Here is a 17,921-nt window from a genome sequence, read left to right as displayed (position 1 = left end):
TGTAATAGTGGAGCTCCTATTGACTTTGCTGTAAGTACTTTTATTAACGTTTATTTAATATTTAAAAATGCATTTAAAAAAAAAAAACTCCATCGTTATTTCTTAATGGTTATGAACAATAGGCGAATTTCCCAAAAAGTGCAGTTCCCCCCTCTCTTGAGCAAACATAAACACAAGATCACATTAACGGTGAGCCAAAAACACATTAATGTTAACATTTTCCTGTGAAAAAAATGTTTACATAGCATCTACACTCCAAAAAGGGACAAGCTGTAGAAAATGGATGGATTTAAAATGTACAAATATTTAAAAAAAAGATCAAATATTAGAGTCAAACATTAATAAGATATAATATACTTGAGTCAAGCTATTTAGGTATAAAAATCAAAAGAAAACGATGTACTTTTGCTTCTAAATGTTGAAAAAAGCTCTGGGCACAAAGCTGTCAACATGGCCTTATGAGGATTTATTTTGGCAGAGCACAGAGCATGACATAACGATAGTCGAGGTCTCATAATTTTAACACATTTATATCACTACTGTCACCCCAGCTTTACATGTTTCTTTTAGATGGTTTAAATGAATAAATAAAACTATACTTAGACTTTAAAGTAGCTCTTTTGCGTGCCGCCATGTTGAAAATAGTTTTTCAGAGCGATCTCATTGGAGACAGAGCAGCCACTCAGAGCGTATATTTGTCCAGTTCTCTAATTGGTTGTCTTTTTGACACATATTATCGTGTGTCCCAACCTGAGCGGGCGCACAGCAGAAATCTGAGCGAGTGTAGAAAAAAAGTTGAATGCACAGAGGGTTAAGTTCAGAGAGCAGAAAAGAAGGGGCGAGAGAGTGCCATGATCTGACTGCATACAGCAGTAATTATTGAGCGTTAATATGGATAAAAGCAAACATGTAAACACTTTTATTGTGCACAATTATATTTGCTCAAATATTTAAATTTTTGGCTTGGGTTTAATTTATTTTCAAAATATGTCTGTGCTTGCAAAGTATATTTTCTGCATTCACTTATCTACCTTTGCAACCTCAAAATGAATACACATACATAACACCTTATCACATGGAACGAAAATCTACCACCACTATAAGGTTGCGTGTGGAAGAAGGCACATGCCCAGAGTCAACCTTTTTTTGAAAATAAACCAAATTTGGCCTAGAGCTGGGCGATATATCAATATACTCGCTATATCGCGGGTTTGTCTCTGTGCAATATAGAAAATAACTATCGTGATATTCGAGTATACGTTCTCACGCAGTTGCTTTTAGCTGCTTGCATTACACTACAGGCTCTCCTCACTCTTTCTTGTCTGTCCTTCTCACAGACAGCAAGCGCACCTTACATACGTCACATACTGTCACGTTATACGTCACATATGTATACGCCCTCACAGAGCAGAGAGGTAGCAGCATGGGTAACGTTAGCTGTGATGCTAGTGGAGCCGTGCAAGTGGTAATACGATAGAAAAAATGTGTAAATTAATTCCCAAGAAAAATAGCATGAGGTCCAACATCTGGCGGTGGTTTGGCTTCAAGTGGGAATATGTCGAACAGACAACCGTAATTTGTCAAGTGTGGGGCCAAAGCGTTGCTATAAAAAGTAGCATTACTGCCAATATGTAGCATCATTTGAAAAGTCACCTGGTAGAGAATGAAGAGTGCTTACAACGCATGTCAATATCTCCATTTGATGCCACAAGCCCTCACCATTAAAATGTTGAGGCAAACATTTCCAAATCAACACTGTATGAAAAAAAATATATTTTTTTTTAGTTGTTTTTTCCTTCTCTGCATGAAAGTTTAAAATGAGCATATTAATGCAGTATGAACAAGAATGTTATATTGTAGCCACTTTGAATCATCATACTGCTGTGATTACCGGTATATGTATTAAGTGTTAATTCAAGGATAAGGCAAAACATTGCGATATTAAAAAAGGCAATATCGCCCAGCCCTAATTCGGCCTATAATTGGTGAGCACAGCTTAAAAACAGGAGTTTTCTATAGCCTAGAAATGATGATGTGTATATATACTGAAGGCTGGTACTTTGACATTGGAACTAGAAGCCGGGTGGCCCTGGCTGCGTAGTACTCCAATGTCTTCAAGGTTGGCAGGTCAGGTATTCATTTAGACATAATTCAATGTGCTGTATTTGGACGGAAGCGTGACTTTTGTCTTGTTCTTTCAGAGTATCCAAGTAAAGATGCGTGGACGTGGGTTCCCTTGGTCCAAGCTGCTTATGGTCCTGCTGGTGTTTGTCGCCGGGTTCATCGCTCACGACGTCCGATCTCACGGCTCATTCAGCGGTCCGTGCACTCTTACCTTCAAGCGCTGAGCGTACTTGTCATGTGGGCTTTCATTTAACCTTTTGGATATTTTACAGACTCAGTCACAGCCAAACATCTCCATAGCTCAGGTGTGACATCTGTGTCTCAGCAGGCTTTGAGTAGAGTCACCGTCTACTCTAAGCAGGGCATCAGGTACCAGGAAGTCCATCTATAGACTTGTTTTCTGCTTCAATTCTAATGAAGCCAGCTAACTTAAACACATGGTTTCTATTTTGTCTTTAGTTGGTTGGAGACAAACACTCCTTATTATTACTCTGAGGGTGTACGAGTTTTGGGACCAGTGTTGAAACAAGGTCTGGAGAAGACCCAAACCGCAGCTGTCGTCATCTCTGAGAGAACTACTCAGGGCATCCTGTGGGTCAAAGAAAACTTGCCACTGCTCATAGAATGGGTGAGATCTCATCCATCCATCCATTTCCCACTGCTTAGAGATCTCGTCAACAATCATTCGAATTACAGACCACATTCCATTGCATATTTGAGGTTCCTTGTAGTATTTTTCAACAATTTGAAATTAGTGTTGCCCTAAATTTATAGCCTTGATGCTGGAATTTTTTTTATCAGACACAAAAACAAAAAAAGAATAGTCTATCTACACCACTGTTTCTTAACCATAGGACCTATTGTTTGGCAGCGAGTGTCCCTTATAGGGCCACCAAAAATGTTTCTCAGCTGTGGTCCCTATGGGCTGCAGCAATATTCAGTTGTAATACACTTTTCCACCACTTGTGGCATTGATTGATTGATTAATTGCAACTTTTATTAGTAGCTTGCACAGTTCAGTACATATTCTGTACAATTGACCACTAAATGGTAACACCCGAATAAGTTTTTCAACTGTATTAATAAGTCAGGGACAATGTTAATCAATTCATGGTATAATAATTAGCAGTAATGCTAATCTGAAACAGAAGTCTGAATCTAAAGTGATGGAGAACTAAAGCGCACAAATTATGACTTAACTGGTGAAGCTGTATTTAATTGTCTTGAAAATGTATTTAGGAATTATTATTTTTATAATATTTTAAGCTTTTGTCTTAGCACAACAAAAATGTATGTACATTTATTTTTCAAAAATTATTTATTTAGTTATTACGCAGTATATTTGGTCAGTACTTTTTTTTTTTTAATCAGCCTGACCTAAGTCTAAGGTTTATGTGTTAAATAATCAGCATTGTGATTGACACATGGTTTGATTTCATTTGACAATGTTTAATGTGTTAACATATAATTAGTTTAGATTTAAGTATTGAATATGATTCAAATTTTCATTAATTCAGTGTAAATATTTCAGTGGCCCCTCTGTAGTGGAAAAGTAGGGCCCCGAGATCAAAATGGTAAACGCCTGATCTACATACACAATTTAAAGAAGAACAATAGCTTCTTCAATACAATATTGACATTTATAGAAAACAAGAGTAATACCAAAAAAACATTTGTGCCCTGAAAAGAGAAAGAATAAGCAAAGCTTTTAGGTACTGCCAATCCCTCAGTGATAATAATCTGATTCTTGAGCAGTACAATACAAAATATCACCTCATCAGTGTATTATGACAAGATACATATATCTAATTACACCCACATGTAGTCACAGTAACAAACCCACTCATTTAATCAAATGTAATTTGCATAAATGCTGTACATCAAACCTTTATTAAGGTATGTTTCCTCATTTTTGTTGTGCCTTTAAAAACATTATTCTTTAAAATATGTTACTGCTGTTTTAATACCTTGATTCCACTGGGTCACCCAGCACACTTCTAAGAGTCGTATTAACACAAGGGTGCTTTAAATTCAATTGCCCTCTCAAATTATATTTTCCGTTTATCTTTGAACATTTTTTTGATATGTTGTAGGAGTACATTATTTCATGTTATTTGTGCAGTTTTAAATATCATGGAATACACACATTTTATTTGCAATTTTACAAAAGGTACATTTGTGTGTTCCTAATAGCCAACGTTGGGTATTCTCAGTGCTTTTTTTTGTAATGTGCATAACTTTTGTAAATGTAGTTAAACAGTTGAATTTAACTTTGTGATTTTATTAAGCCTTAGTGGGAACACAATGGTTTGTCTGGCTTTAGCTTTAATGCTAAAGAGCTTTATGTGTGAACATTAGACAGTCCATATAGCATAAACTGATAAACTGTGCATGTATCAGTGCCTATAAGCGCTACAATATTGTTTATTTCCAGGTGAAGACACACACTCCTGACAGTGTATTCCAGGCGTTGGCTTATCTGAGGGAGCTGCTTATCTTCATCCACCAAAATTACATTGCGCCCACATTGATGTTCCTCTTTGAACTGCTTGAACGAGCGTGGACCAACCTTCAGGACTCATGCGAGTCAGTGCCTTTTTTTCTGATCTTCTAATGCTTACCAAGTACAACCCACTCAGGTTTTGACATATCTTGTGTACATCTTTTATCGCCTGCTCTAGCTATTATTGTCCAGAAGAGGGCAGCCACGACATTAGCGACTTTCAGTCAGAGGGTCCAACATCGAGGCAGAGCAGGGATACGCTAGAAAGCAGCTGCTAAAGAAGCAACAAGACAGAGTAGAATGTTGTGAAAAGTCGTACACCCATTTTGGGTTACTTGGAGTCTACAGAGGTGTGTGTTACGGTGCAGTTTTTGTGTACCTGACAAGTTGAGAATTTGTCAATTGGATAGGACCATGGCTGATGGTTGTGTGACTGAAAGACAGTGGACGTCACAAGTCTTCTCATGGCACAGATAAGCTTGAACTTTCACCTCATTTAATAAAAAACGTTGCATGGTAGATGAACAAGATCTGGATTTATTTAAAAATCACAACAAAAAAGACATTAAGGGTATGAAGAGAGAGTTGTTGACGTTCAAAGTTGTAAATAAATTCCATCCGTTTTTAAAAAATTTAACAAGTCCATTGGTTTCATTTCCTCTTAAATAGAATTTCCACCTGTGCATTTACAGTTCAACCTCTATTTACAAACTCGATTAGTTCTTAAACAGGGTTCGTAAATCAAAAAGGATTGTATAATAAAGTAAATTTCTCCTTCAAACAATCTCAATATGAACAACAAAAGTCCTTATTTCAGTGAAGGTTTGTACACTTTGGACACAATAAAAAGTGCTATGCAGTACTGTACATCGTTCTATTTATTAACCAGCCAAAACAAAGAAAAACTGCTGTCTTTGTATGTACTGCTGTGCAAAGAAGTCCCTAAGGTGCCCTCACAAATGGTCAGAAATCACAAAAATAATGAACTTTAACAACCATATTGCTACAATAATAAACTTTAAAAAAATTAAAATCCACTTTAGCGTCAACCAAGGGGGAGTTGAAAGGACATGAGCGGACAGACAAAGGAGGGAGGGATTGGCATTGTGTGTGCATGCGCCCTGGAAAAAGGACTCGCTCTTCTTCGCTATGTTTTGGCATTCTATTCCAGAAAAGTCTGGTCTGATCACAATTAAAACTCTCGAGGTACAACTCCTGCTTCGAATATTCTCCCATACATTTAAGCGCAATTATTGTGCTTTTTGCAAATTGTCTTCATTTTTTTTAACTCTACAGCAATACAGTCCTCCTTTCCACGCTTATCGGTTGTATTTTACTCATTAAGTTGTCAAAATAGATAAAAGGTGAAAAAACATGGAAGTGCTGAAGTGCTGAGAAGTGACTAGCAGTGTCTGCGCAGCAAGTGATGTGGAGGGTGACGCCTCTCCAAAAATGCTGCGCCCTGCATTTTGGCTGCAAGCGGCACACAATAAAGGACTGAATAAAGCAGGGGTCGGCAACCCGCGGCTCTGGAGCCGCATGCGGCTCTTTAGCGCCGCCCTAGTGGCTCTCTGGAGCTTTTTAAAAAATGGAAAAAGATGAGGGGAAATTTTATTTTTTTGTTTTAATATGGTTTCTGTAGGAGGACAAACATGACACAAACCTCCCTAATTGTTATAAAACACACTGTTTATATTAAACATGTTTCACTGATTCGAGTATTTGACAAGCACCGTTTTGTCCTAATTTTGGCGATCCTTGAACTCACCGCAGTTTGTTTACATGTATAACTCACTCCGACTTTCTAAGACTAGTTTTATGCCACTAATTTTTCCGTCTCATTTTGTCCACCAAACTTTTTAACCTTGTGCATGAATGCCCGAAGGTGAGTTTTGTTGATGTTATTGACTTGTGTGGAGTGCTAATGAGACATATTTAGTCACTGCATGACTGCAAGCTAATCGATGCTAACATGCTATTTAGGCTAGCTATATGTACATATTGCATCATTATGCCTCATTTGTAGCTATATTTGAGCTCATTTAGTTTACTTTAAGTCCTCATAATTCAATTTATATCTCATGACACACTATCTGTATGTTTATTGTTCTTCGGTCAATGGTCAACAAAGCAAACAAACAGTTGTACATTCATAGATTGAAAATAAAAAATGTTGCAGACTGAAAGGGTTTAGGCTGAAGTTAAACACTTATTGCGCCTAACCCTACAAACAATTTCAAGTACAAAATAAACTTCCGAAAATTATAAAATGTCCTTTGCACACCTTATTATAAATACACATTATAAATGTGATGTAATATGGCTTTTATTTTTTTCGTCTGGAGACAGATTTGTTTTTGTATTTTTGGTCCAATATGGCTCTTTCAACATTTTGGGTTCCCGACCCCTGGACTAAAGCGTTGGTACACAGAGACATGCTCCGCACAAGGCAATGTTTGACTAAAAGTTCACAAATAGAAGAGTTCGTTAATCGAGGTTCCACTATTAAAGTGTGCTGTATAAAACCCAATTATGATTTAATGAGTCATTTGTGTTTTCTCTTTCTTTTTGCAGTGGGGAAGTAACTGTTTCATGTCTGCAAGGACACGTTTTATCCTTCACCAACTCTACGTGGAAACTGCTCCAACATACGACATCTGCCATCAACACGTGGGCTCAGGAGCTCTTGACACAAGCGTAATGCACGACAATCACATTTTGCACACGGTCAAAAAAAATCCCACCAATCCAGTCTGAGCTTGCTTTACAATGCATCTGCTCCTCTGATTAAACTGTGATTGGACTCTGTAGGGTCAAACAAGGAACATGTAAGAGGACCCTTTTGTATTATAGGTTGGCTACATTTTGAGTAATTAGCTGAGTGTTATAAAAGTTTTGTTCTACCAATTTGTTTTTTCACACAGTAAGTTTATTCTTTCCCTGAGTTTTCTACTGTAAAAGTCGGCTTTTGGGTAAAAAAAAATAAAATTTCTGTAGGCTTTAAAAAATGATTTATAAATATATTTTTTAAATTAAATGTACTGGAAAATGTTGTATTAAAACTTAAAAGTGCAGGAAAACGACCAGAAGTGTGTTGAAGACTTCTAGAAAGTTGGACCCCAATGTGTGTTTAATGTGCTTTGCTTTTAAAGCCATCAATATTAGGTAAAGTTAACTGCGTAGTGTTAACAGTTCTAAAACCTCCTTCCCAAGATGCTAACACGGTGTTGGAGTGAAACATTGTCGCATTAATCCAGACGGTCCTCCTGCTGACTTTATACAGATTTCAATCTGCTCTTTTCCCCAACCCCCCTCCTTCACTGCCATCAGGAAGTGAAAGGCAGCACTACAGTAATTTATGTTGAATTATTTCTAATGTGTGTCTCAGTAGGTTGGTAAGGTAAGGCCGGAAAGTATCAAACATATCACACCAGCTGATTCATCAGATTTTTGGATGACATGTCTTATCTAAATAAATGATTTATAATAAAGACTGTTTGTTGCAATGACGTATCTGTATTTCACAGCTTTGTGATGTAATTCATACAACTTGCACATCGAGGTATCCAGTATTTGTGTATTTTTTAAGTTCTTGAACGATACACAAGACCCCAGCACTGCTCAAATAAATCATCAGGCTCAACTAGCAAATGTGACCAAGTATATGTAAGTATATGATGAGGCATATAGGTGGGACATGAGAACACAATAGGCAAGTCTTCAGCTCAGTGTCATGGTGTTTTTCAATGGATACATATCAGGTTTGTAATTGCATTCATAATGGGAGGGCTAAGAAAATGTATGTGTCCAAGGGGAAGGGTGCATGACAAAAGAATTAAGAAGTGCTGGGCTATATGGTTGAAAAATTTTTATGTGTACAAAGAGGGTTAAGTTTTCGAATGTACTTCAGCCCTCAAACATGGTTTTATTTTTAAAGAAGACATTAAATAGCTCAAGGGAGTCAAGCGGTAGTAAAACGGATAGCTGATTGAAAGGGTTGAAATAGATATTACACACAATTGCTTTCTAAAGCAAAATTTTAGATATTCAGACATTTTAAGCATACATTGACCTATATCAGGGGTGTCCAAACTTTTGGCTGGGGGGCCACATTGGGCTAAAAAAAAAAAATGTCTACACATTTTGTATATGTATGTGTAGAAAATAATTTCTCTCTCTCTCTACAAATATATGGGTATATGTATGTGTGTATATATATAGTATATATATATATATATATATATATATATATATATATGTATTTATATATATGTATATGCATATATACGTGTATGTATATATATATATATACATATATATGTATATGTATGTATATATGTGTAGGTATACACGTATAATGTATGTGTGTGTGTATACCAATATATATATATAAATATATATATATATATATATACATCCATTTTCTCCCGCGTGTCCCTTTTGGGGTCGCGGGGGTGCTGGAGCCTAGCTCAGCTGCATTCGGGTGGAAGGCGGGGTACACCCTAGACTAGTCGCCATCTTATCACAGGGCCAACAGACAACAATCACACTCTAGGGCCAATTTTAGTGTTGCCAATCAACCTATCCCCAGGTGCATGTTTTTGGCAGCGGGAGGAAAACGGAGTATGTATAAATATGTGTATGTATATATATATATATATATATATATATATATAATATATATATATATATATATGTATGTATATATTTATATATATATGTATACATATATATATATATATATATATATATATATATATATATACGTATATATGTGTCTGTATATATATATATTTAATTTTGTGTGTGTGTGTTTACATATTATACTATGTGACGACCTCTAAAGTTTTGTAATCAATCAGAAAATCAAGCAGCTAATAGTCAAATATCGATAAGTGTGTAGAGAATGTTTTACATTTTACCCGTCATGCAGCGCAATGGCTTTTAAGTGGGTGTAATTTAAATGTTATTTATGGGAGTTTATATATATATATATATATATATATATATATATATATATATAAATTCACAAAAGTTCAGTGAGCCTGTTGTTTTAAGTGTGATCATGTGTGTTGACTTTTTTTTCTGCACCATGACTAAGAAAATTTGTTTGAATTGGTTTAGATAAATCATGCTGTGCTAAATCCACCTGGCAAACTGTTATGTAATTTAAAGGTAACATCGAAACGCGAACGTAAACGGATTTTAGAATCGTAAATGTGCATAGATGTATCAAAGAGACATGGATGCCCTTGCATTTACTTATTGTGTCGTAGTATAAGTCGTGAACATATTTGTCCCAATTTTTCTGCTCAGAAGTCTCCCGTGACGGTGTGGTCACTGTGGGAAGTGCTGCTGAGTAGAGGCGCGCCCAGACAAGATGAATCAACATTCCTCTCTTAGGTCCGCAGTTGTTCAACAAGTACAAGCTCAGCGTCTACATCTACTTTCATTATCACCAACATGTCTGGGAGAGGCAAAGGCGGGAAAGGTCTCGGCAAAGGCGGCGCCAAACGTCACCGCAAAGTCTTACGTGACAACATCCAAGGAATCACCAAGCCGGCAATTCGTCGACTGGCTCGTCGTGGTGGCGTCAAACGTATCTCCGGCCTGATCTACGAGGAGACTCGTGGAGTGTTGAAGGTGTTCTTGGAGAATGTCATCCGTGACGCCGTGACTTACACTGAACACGCCAAGAGGAAGACGGTGACTGCAATGGATGTTGTCTACGCTCTCAAGAGACAAGGACGTACTTTGTACGGCTTTGGAGGTTGAATTAATTCCCCTTTTAACACCCCAACGGCCCTTTTTAGGGCCCAACACTTACCTCATCAAGAGCAAATATCCACCAATTTGCACAAGAGAAAGTAGTTTCTGCCAATCGCGTTTCGTGTATACAATGTCAAAATGACTCAGTTATCAAACACTACCTTTCATTGGTGTATTCATCTCTTTCCTTTACATTATCTCAAATAACTGGGAAATATTGATCAATATTTTAAATTCAGAAACAATATTAAAGCATATAAATCTGGACTGTTGATTCAGCATTATTTGGTAACTGTTACAAAATAAAATGTGGAACAGAATAATTACAGTTTACATATATAACTATTAATAGGGATTATTCTGAAATATTGGCCAACATTGTTATAAATCAGGGGTCACCAACACGTAATGACCAGATAAATTGCCCGCTGGCCTGTTCTAAAAATAGTTCAAATAGCAGCACTTACCAGTGACCTGCCTCTGTTTTTTAAATTGTATTTATTTACTAGCAAGCTGGTCCCGCTTTGCTTGACATTTTTAATTCTAAGAGAGACAAAACTCAAATAGAATTTGAAAACACAAGAAAATATTTTAAAGACTTGGTCTTCACTTGTTTAAATAAATTCATTTATTATTTTACTTTGCTTCTTGGCGGCATAGCTCGGTTGGTAGAGTGGCCGTGCCAGCAACTTGAGGGTTGCAGGTTCGACTTCTGCTTGTGCCATCCTAGTTACTGCTGTTGTGTCCTTGGGCAAGACACTTTACCCACCTGCTCCCAGTGCCACTCACACTGGTTTAAATGTAACTTAGATATTGGGTGTCACTATGTAAAGCGCTTTGAGTCACTTGAGAAAAGCGCTACATAAATATAATTCACTTCACTTCACTACTTTGCCTCTTGTAACTTTCAGAGAATTTTTGACAAAAAAATACAACCTTAAAAATGATTTTAGGATTTTTAAACACATATGCCTTTTTACCTTTTAAATGATAAATGGGTTGTACTTGTATGCCGCTTTTCTACCTTCAAGGTACTCAAAGCTCTTTTACACTACTTCCACATTCACCCATTCACACACTGATGGAGGGAGCTGCCATGCAAGGCGCTAACCAGCACCCATCAGGAGCAAGGGTGAAGTGTCTTGATCAGGACACAGCAAACGTGACGAGGTTGGTGCTAGGTGGGGATTCAACCAGGGACCCTCGGGTTGCGAACGGCCACTCTTTCACTGCGCCACTGTGCCACGCCGCCCCCTTTTAAATTCCTTCCTCTTCTTTCCTGACACTCTAAATCAATGTTCAAGTACATTTTTTTTTATCGTAAAGAATAATAAATCAATTTTAATTTAATTCTTCATTTTAGCTTCTGTTTTTTCGACAAAGAATATTTGTTAAATATTTATACAAACTTATGAGTAAAATTTAAAAATATACATTCTGGATAATCTAGAAAATCTGTAGAATCAAATTTAAATTTTATTTCAAAGTCTTTTGAATTTCTCTTAAAATTTTTGTTCTGGAAAATCTACAAGAAATAATGATTTGTCTTTGTTAGACATACAGCTTGGTCCAATTTGTTATATATTCTAACAAAGTGCAGATTGGATTTTAACCTATTTAAAACATGTCATTAAGAATATATATTTATTGTGAGAAATCATTAAAATGATCAGTGTTTCCACAAAGATAAATATCATTAATTACTAATAGTAACAGAGTTAAAGGTAAATTGAGCAAATTGGCTATTTCTGGCAATTTATTTAAGTGTGTATCAAACTGGTAGCCCTTCGCATTAATCACTACCCAAGAAGTAGCTCTGGGTTATATATATAGTTAATATAGTTATATATATAGTTAATATATCACTATTTTGAGTGTACCTAATCTAAAGAATTTTGGAGAATTGTAATATTTCAGGTAAAAAACACACACTAATAGGTAATAATACAATGTATACATGCATGTCAAAGTGAATATAGAATACTTGATTTTACCAAACTGAGATTTTGCCTAAAGCTATGTAGCAGTAGGAAATGGAAATTGTTTAAAAAAAAAAAAAAAAAAAAAAAAAAAAAATTATATATATATATATATATAGTATACATTTATGTACAACTGTGTATAACATAAAGCCACATTTTGTTGCTTTTTTTTTGCTTTCCAATATAAAATGTAACAGCAAAAAAGCCACACATTTATTTTTTAACGGGTATCACGTGACTATAACTTTTGCAATCCCGCGCATTCTTCAGACAGCCTCCCAGTTTAAAACAACAGCCAATCAGCAAACGGCGCTATCACAGTTACATTTGCATGACAGTTATACAATTAACTCAACCATCGCCGCTCAATCGGCACTCGTTCTACAACGTTCAACCACCATGCCTGATCCACCAGCAAAGTCTGCGCCCAAGAAGGGCTCCAAGAAAGCCGTCACCAAGGCTGCCGGCAAGGGCAAAGGAAAGAGGAGAAAGGCCAGGAAGGAGAGCTATGCCATCTACGTGTACAAGGTGCTGAAGCAGGTCCACCCTGACACCGGCATCTCGTCCAAGGCCATGAGCATCATGAACTCCTTCGTCAACGACATCTTCGAGCGCATCGCTTCTGAGGCTTCTCGCCTGGCTCACTACAACAAGAGATCCACTATCTCTTCCAGGGAGATCCAGACCGCCGTGCGTCTCCTGCTGCCCGGTGAGCTGGCTAAGCACGCTGTGTCTGAGGGTACCAAGGCTGTCACCAAGTACACCAGCTCCAAGTAAATTGTCCTCGCAATTTACACACACAAACGGCTCTTTTAAGAGCCACCCACTTTTTCGACAGAGAAAGTTCCTGCACGTAGCAAATCAATTTGGAAAAGTGACATACTGTTAGTAAAGTTTGGTCTGATCTAAGTTGGAAAAAATGCTGACTTGTATCTAAATAGCAGCTCCCATTGTTACAAGGGGTGAGTGTTCCTGAGTAAAGCCTATTATTGCTGAGATTGCGTCAACTGTCCTCTTTTAGGTCCGCATTTAAGTCCTCTTTTAGGTCCATATTTATGTTATAGCTGTGGCGCTTGTCAGGTCCAGGCACACATCTCGTTGGATGACGACAGTCAGACCACGTGTCTGGAAGAGGTAAAGGCGGAATGGGTTTGTGAAAAGGAGTGGCGACACAGTAGTGCCAACATTCCAAGCGCATAACTTATGGCGCACTGATTCCCCACTTCAACTAATTTCTAAATGGTTATATTTGTTATAAATGTTAGAGTATTGAATGTATGTGTATATGTAAATAGTACATGTACCATTGACCTCAATAAAATGATGGGGACCAGCTGCCCGAGAGAAACATGGAGTGTTTATTCATATCTAAGATGAAAGGTCCATGGCAGTTCCCTGGGATTAAAAAGAAAGGAAATCAGGTTTTCATGGGGCTATCATGGCTGAACAAGTAAATCTTATACTATTATCTCTGATTTAATTTGCCTATTGTATGGAGCTAGCTTTTCTTTTTTGTTTTTTTAAATACATATTTTTAACTCTGCCCTCTATACTGATCTGGGCTGATATCTAACTCTCCATAGTTTGAGTTGTTTCCAGAAACGTAAATACTTTTTATAGTTATATTAAAACCATATTTGTTAATTGTAGTGATAACCTGTTATTCATTATTCTACTAATATAGTAATTGCAATCATAACATCAATAATTAGGCCCATATGCTAATTATGTGGTCCTGATATGAAGTACGCATAAATAAGTGGGTTCGGGTAGACTCTGGTGTAAACTTCAAGTAGATAGAGGAAAGAAAATTAATAGTCCCACATTGTGGCATACATTCAATATTTACATATACAAATATTAAATAAATAAAAATATGTTTTAAAACAGCCAAGTGAGGAAAGAAAACATATTTGAAAATATAATTTCCATCATTGACTGACATCTGTGGACTGGTTGTGTATGAAAAGAGAGATATTGATCTTAAAACTTCATTAATTATGTGATGTTCACTCAACAGATGAGATATTACCTTCTTCAAAGACTTTTAGATAAAATTCAATTGGCATTTTCCACAACTCCACCAAATTTGGACTTTTTAGAATTTGTCTGTTGACAGGACCTGTATTATCTTGATAAATATTGACGTTGACCCGCCATGCCATAAAGGCCCCAAGCGTCACCGCAAAGTCCTACGAGACAACTTTCGGGGCATCACTAAACCTGTGATTCGACGCTTGACTCGCCGCGGTGCTGTCAAGCAAATTTCTGCCTTGATTTATGAAGAGACTCGCGGAGCATTGACAGTTTTCCTGGAGGATGTCATCCGAGACCCCGTCACGTACCCCGAGCACGTCAAGCGAAAGACCCGAGACCGCAATGGATATAGTCTATGCCTTAAAGCAGGCCTGGGCAATTATTTTGACTCGAGGCCCAAATTTAGAGAAAAAATGTTTCCGAGGGCTGGCATATCTGATTTTTAAGAACACTAATACAAAACCTCGCAATAATGTCTAAATCGGTAAAAATTAAATGACAGACTGCCTTAAAAATGGAATGGAATTACATTTTATTTTTTTACTGAATGAGACACCAAGAATGTACATGAAAATAAAGTATTTACAATTTTAAATTTGATCGATAAAACACTAAATATTGACAACATATGAACGTCACACGCCTTCTCGATTGACATTATTTACAATCAAGCAAGCAACAAAAATGCAACAAACACAGCAAAATATGAATGTGAAAGGTAAAAAAAATTAAACTATCCACAATCTGATTGATCTGATACATCACTAAGCTTTAGAACAGGGGTCTCAAACTCAATATACCTGGGGGCCACTGGATGCAGAGTCTGGGTGCGGCTGGGCCGCAAAAAAGATTACTTAAAACAACGTTGCATACTCCTCAGCGTGTCTAGTTGTGTAATGACGTTTCAAATTGTATTCCTTGTGCACCGCAACTTTCTCTGTGTAAATAAGACCCATCAGGGTGTCCCTGTCTCAACACAAAAATACTGCATCTCCCGCTTTTCCTGGAATTGTCTTTGCTCAACACTAACCTTTCTCTTCACTGCAGGCCCTGAAAAAAACATGTGTGGAGTTGTGGAATATATTTGTTTTTAGCCGACGCACGGAGAATAATGTTATTTCCGCAATGTGTGTCATTCCAATTTTCCTCCCTAAAGCAACACGGCGGTCAGCGGGTAATAGCTGGGAGCGCAAAAAAGTGACGGAGTGTTATCCGGGGTCATATAGATATATAGAAATATATGTAGTGTTCATCGTGTGAGGAAATGCAAATTAAACAATAAAAATAACAAATAACGGTTTGAATTGGTGCAGGTTATCGAGGACTGTTATTACTGACGGACAGGTGTCGCGGTGTGACTGAAGCCAAGCGCGTAAGAAAACCTTCGTCTCCATGGCAACGTCTCCGTCGCTTTTACTCATTAGCCGCTTTTCCACTAACGCAGGGGTAGGCAACCCAGAAAGTTGAAAGAGCCATTTTGGACCCAAATAACACAACGCTGTCAAGCGCCATTCATATAAAACTTGCGGGCCGCACTAACATTTAACTTTCATATTATGGTGGGGGCCGCAAAATAACTTCTCGCGGGCCTTGTGTCTGAGACCCATGCTTTAGAACCTTGTAAAAATCTCCTTCCACGTCTGTCCCTGACACCCGCATTTCAGACTGGTCGCTCTGGAATCACTCTGTGGAAACGCTCCCCACCCACACTGCTTGGTGCCTCGTCTGAGCTGTCGTGACTTAGATGACCATAGTAACTAATTATATTACCATAGTAACTAATTAGATTACCATAGTAACTAGTATATCATGCAAAAGCACAGATTCTAACCATTGAAATATTTTGTATAGTTGAAGACTTACGGTCATTAGAAAACATCACTGCACATCATAATGGCCGCTACAGTTTCCATCTTAAAGATCTAAAATACTTATTTGCGAAATGCCCGGCGGGCTGGTTTGAAAGGCTTAATGGGCCACATGTGGCCCCCGGGCCTTAATTTGCCCAGGCCTGCCTTAAAGAGGCAGGGACGCACTCTGTATGGTTTTGGAGGTTAAATGTTTACTTCGTCTCCCGGTAATAAAACAAAAACTGAAACCGGTCCTTTTAAGGACCACCCTCTTCACTATAAGTTGCATTTTCCTTCTACCCTGACAATAGTGTATCATGGTTTATTTTTGTGTTTCAAATGTCCTACCAGTCTGACTAAATGGGATTCAGACCAACATCAGGGATTCTTAACAAAATGATCAAACCAACAATTTAAAGGCCTACTAAAATGAGATTTTCTTATTTAAACAGGGATAGCAGGTCCACTCTATGTGTCATATTTGATCATTTCGCGATAATGCCATATTTTTGCTGAAAGGATTTATTAGTAGAGAACATCGACGATAAGGTTTGCAACTTTTGGTCGCTAATAAAAGAGCCTTGGCTGTACCCGAAGCAGCAGACGATATGCGCGTGACATCACAGGTTGTGGAGCTCCTCACATCTGAACATTGTTTACAATCATGGCCACAAGCAGCTAGAGCGATTCAGACTGAGAAATCGGCAATTTCCCCATTAATTTGAGCGAGGATGAAAGATTTGTGGATGAGGAAAGTGAGAGTGAAGGACTAGGGGAAAAAAAAGACTAGAGGGCAGTGGGAGCGATTCAGATGTTATTAGGCACATTTACTAGGATAATTCTGGAAAATCCCTTATCTGGTTATTGTGTTACTAGTGTTTTAGTGAGATTATCTGGTCATACCTGTACAACCTGAAGGTCGGCCCCTGCACCTTTCTTCAGCACCAGTCGACGGGTCGTGGCGACCTTCGTATTGTGAGGCGTGCTGCCTACATGTTAAACATTAACACATTATTTATGAAGTAATCAAGTATCCTAAAGGAGTGAGGACAAAAGCATACCAGCATTTTTTTTTATTGTTTTTCAAATCACCTACCATGTATACTGTGTATATGTACATCATCAGTTATCCATTTTTTAACATAATTGCAGGTTATATATATTTTAGTATTGAATGTGATGAATATTTCATGGAAACAAGCCTTTTGGCTTATTGTGCCATCCATTTGTCTTTTTAAAGCATTACATGGATTCAATTCTTTAAGATGTCAAAAAAATTCTCAATCAATCAATCAATCTAATCAATGGAAAAAGCAGACCTTGTCTGGTCCCACCCTGATACAATTTAAAGCAAAACACATTGGCTGCGTGCAAATGTCAACAACACACTGAGTCTTTGAAAGCCACCTTCCCCAAGGAATCACAACAATCACAGCAGCACTAGGACAGGACATGTCAAATACAACACATCACTCCAGACCAGGGGTCACCAATCTTTTTGAAACCAAGAGCTACTTCTTGGGTACTGATTAATGCGAAGGGCTACCAGTTTGATACACACTTAAAAAAATGGCCAGAAATAGCCAATTTGCTCAATTTACCTTTAATAAACAAATCTATGTGTGTATATATATATATATATATATATATATATAT

At 37.5% G+C, this 17,921-nt stretch overlaps 2 protein-coding genes and 2 pseudogenes across 3 annotated transcripts in view; all 4 read left to right on the top strand.

The window, feature by feature from the left end:
• tmem214 (transmembrane protein 214) overlaps positions 1–8,136 on the top strand; it is a 30,940-nt gene extending 22,804 nt beyond the window's left edge. The window contains exons 13-17 of one of the 2 annotated variants that reach the window (XM_061886359.1): positions 2,202–2,319; positions 2,397–2,493; positions 2,584–2,752; positions 4,559–4,710; positions 7,202–8,136. In XM_061886359.1, coding sequence (XP_061742343.1) covers positions 2,202–2,319; positions 2,397–2,493; positions 2,584–2,752; positions 4,559–4,710; positions 7,202–7,328 — 663 coding nt within the window. In that variant the 3' untranslated portion in view covers positions 7,329–8,136. Of the gene's footprint in view, positions 1–2,201; positions 2,320–2,396; positions 2,494–2,583; positions 2,753–4,558; positions 4,711–4,805; positions 5,268–7,201 lie in introns of those variants that run through there. The other variant, XM_061886360.1, reaches the window with a different exon arrangement.
• A 1,654-nt stretch (positions 8,137–9,790) lies between these two features.
• LOC133541915 (uncharacterized) overlaps positions 9,791–17,921 on the top strand; it is a 43,111-nt pseudogene continuing 34,980 nt past the window's right edge.
• On the top strand, positions 12,746–13,700 carry LOC133542222 (histone H2B-like). Its single transcript, XM_061886119.1, has one exon. It carries the CDS (start codon positions 12,778–12,780, stop codon positions 13,153–13,155), a length of 378 nt encoding a protein of 125 aa, XP_061742103.1. The 5' UTR covers positions 12,746–12,777; the 3' UTR covers positions 13,156–13,700.
• On the top strand, positions 13,298–16,473 carry LOC133542604 (histone H4-like; annotated as a pseudogene).

Source organism: Nerophis ophidion, linkage group LG24 (assembly GCF_033978795.1).
Source record: "Nerophis ophidion isolate RoL-2023_Sa linkage group LG24, RoL_Noph_v1.0, whole genome shotgun sequence".
Taxonomy (NCBI): domain Eukaryota; kingdom Metazoa; phylum Chordata; class Actinopteri; order Syngnathiformes; family Syngnathidae; genus Nerophis; species Nerophis ophidion.
This window is presented reverse-complemented; position numbering and strand designations above follow the sequence as displayed.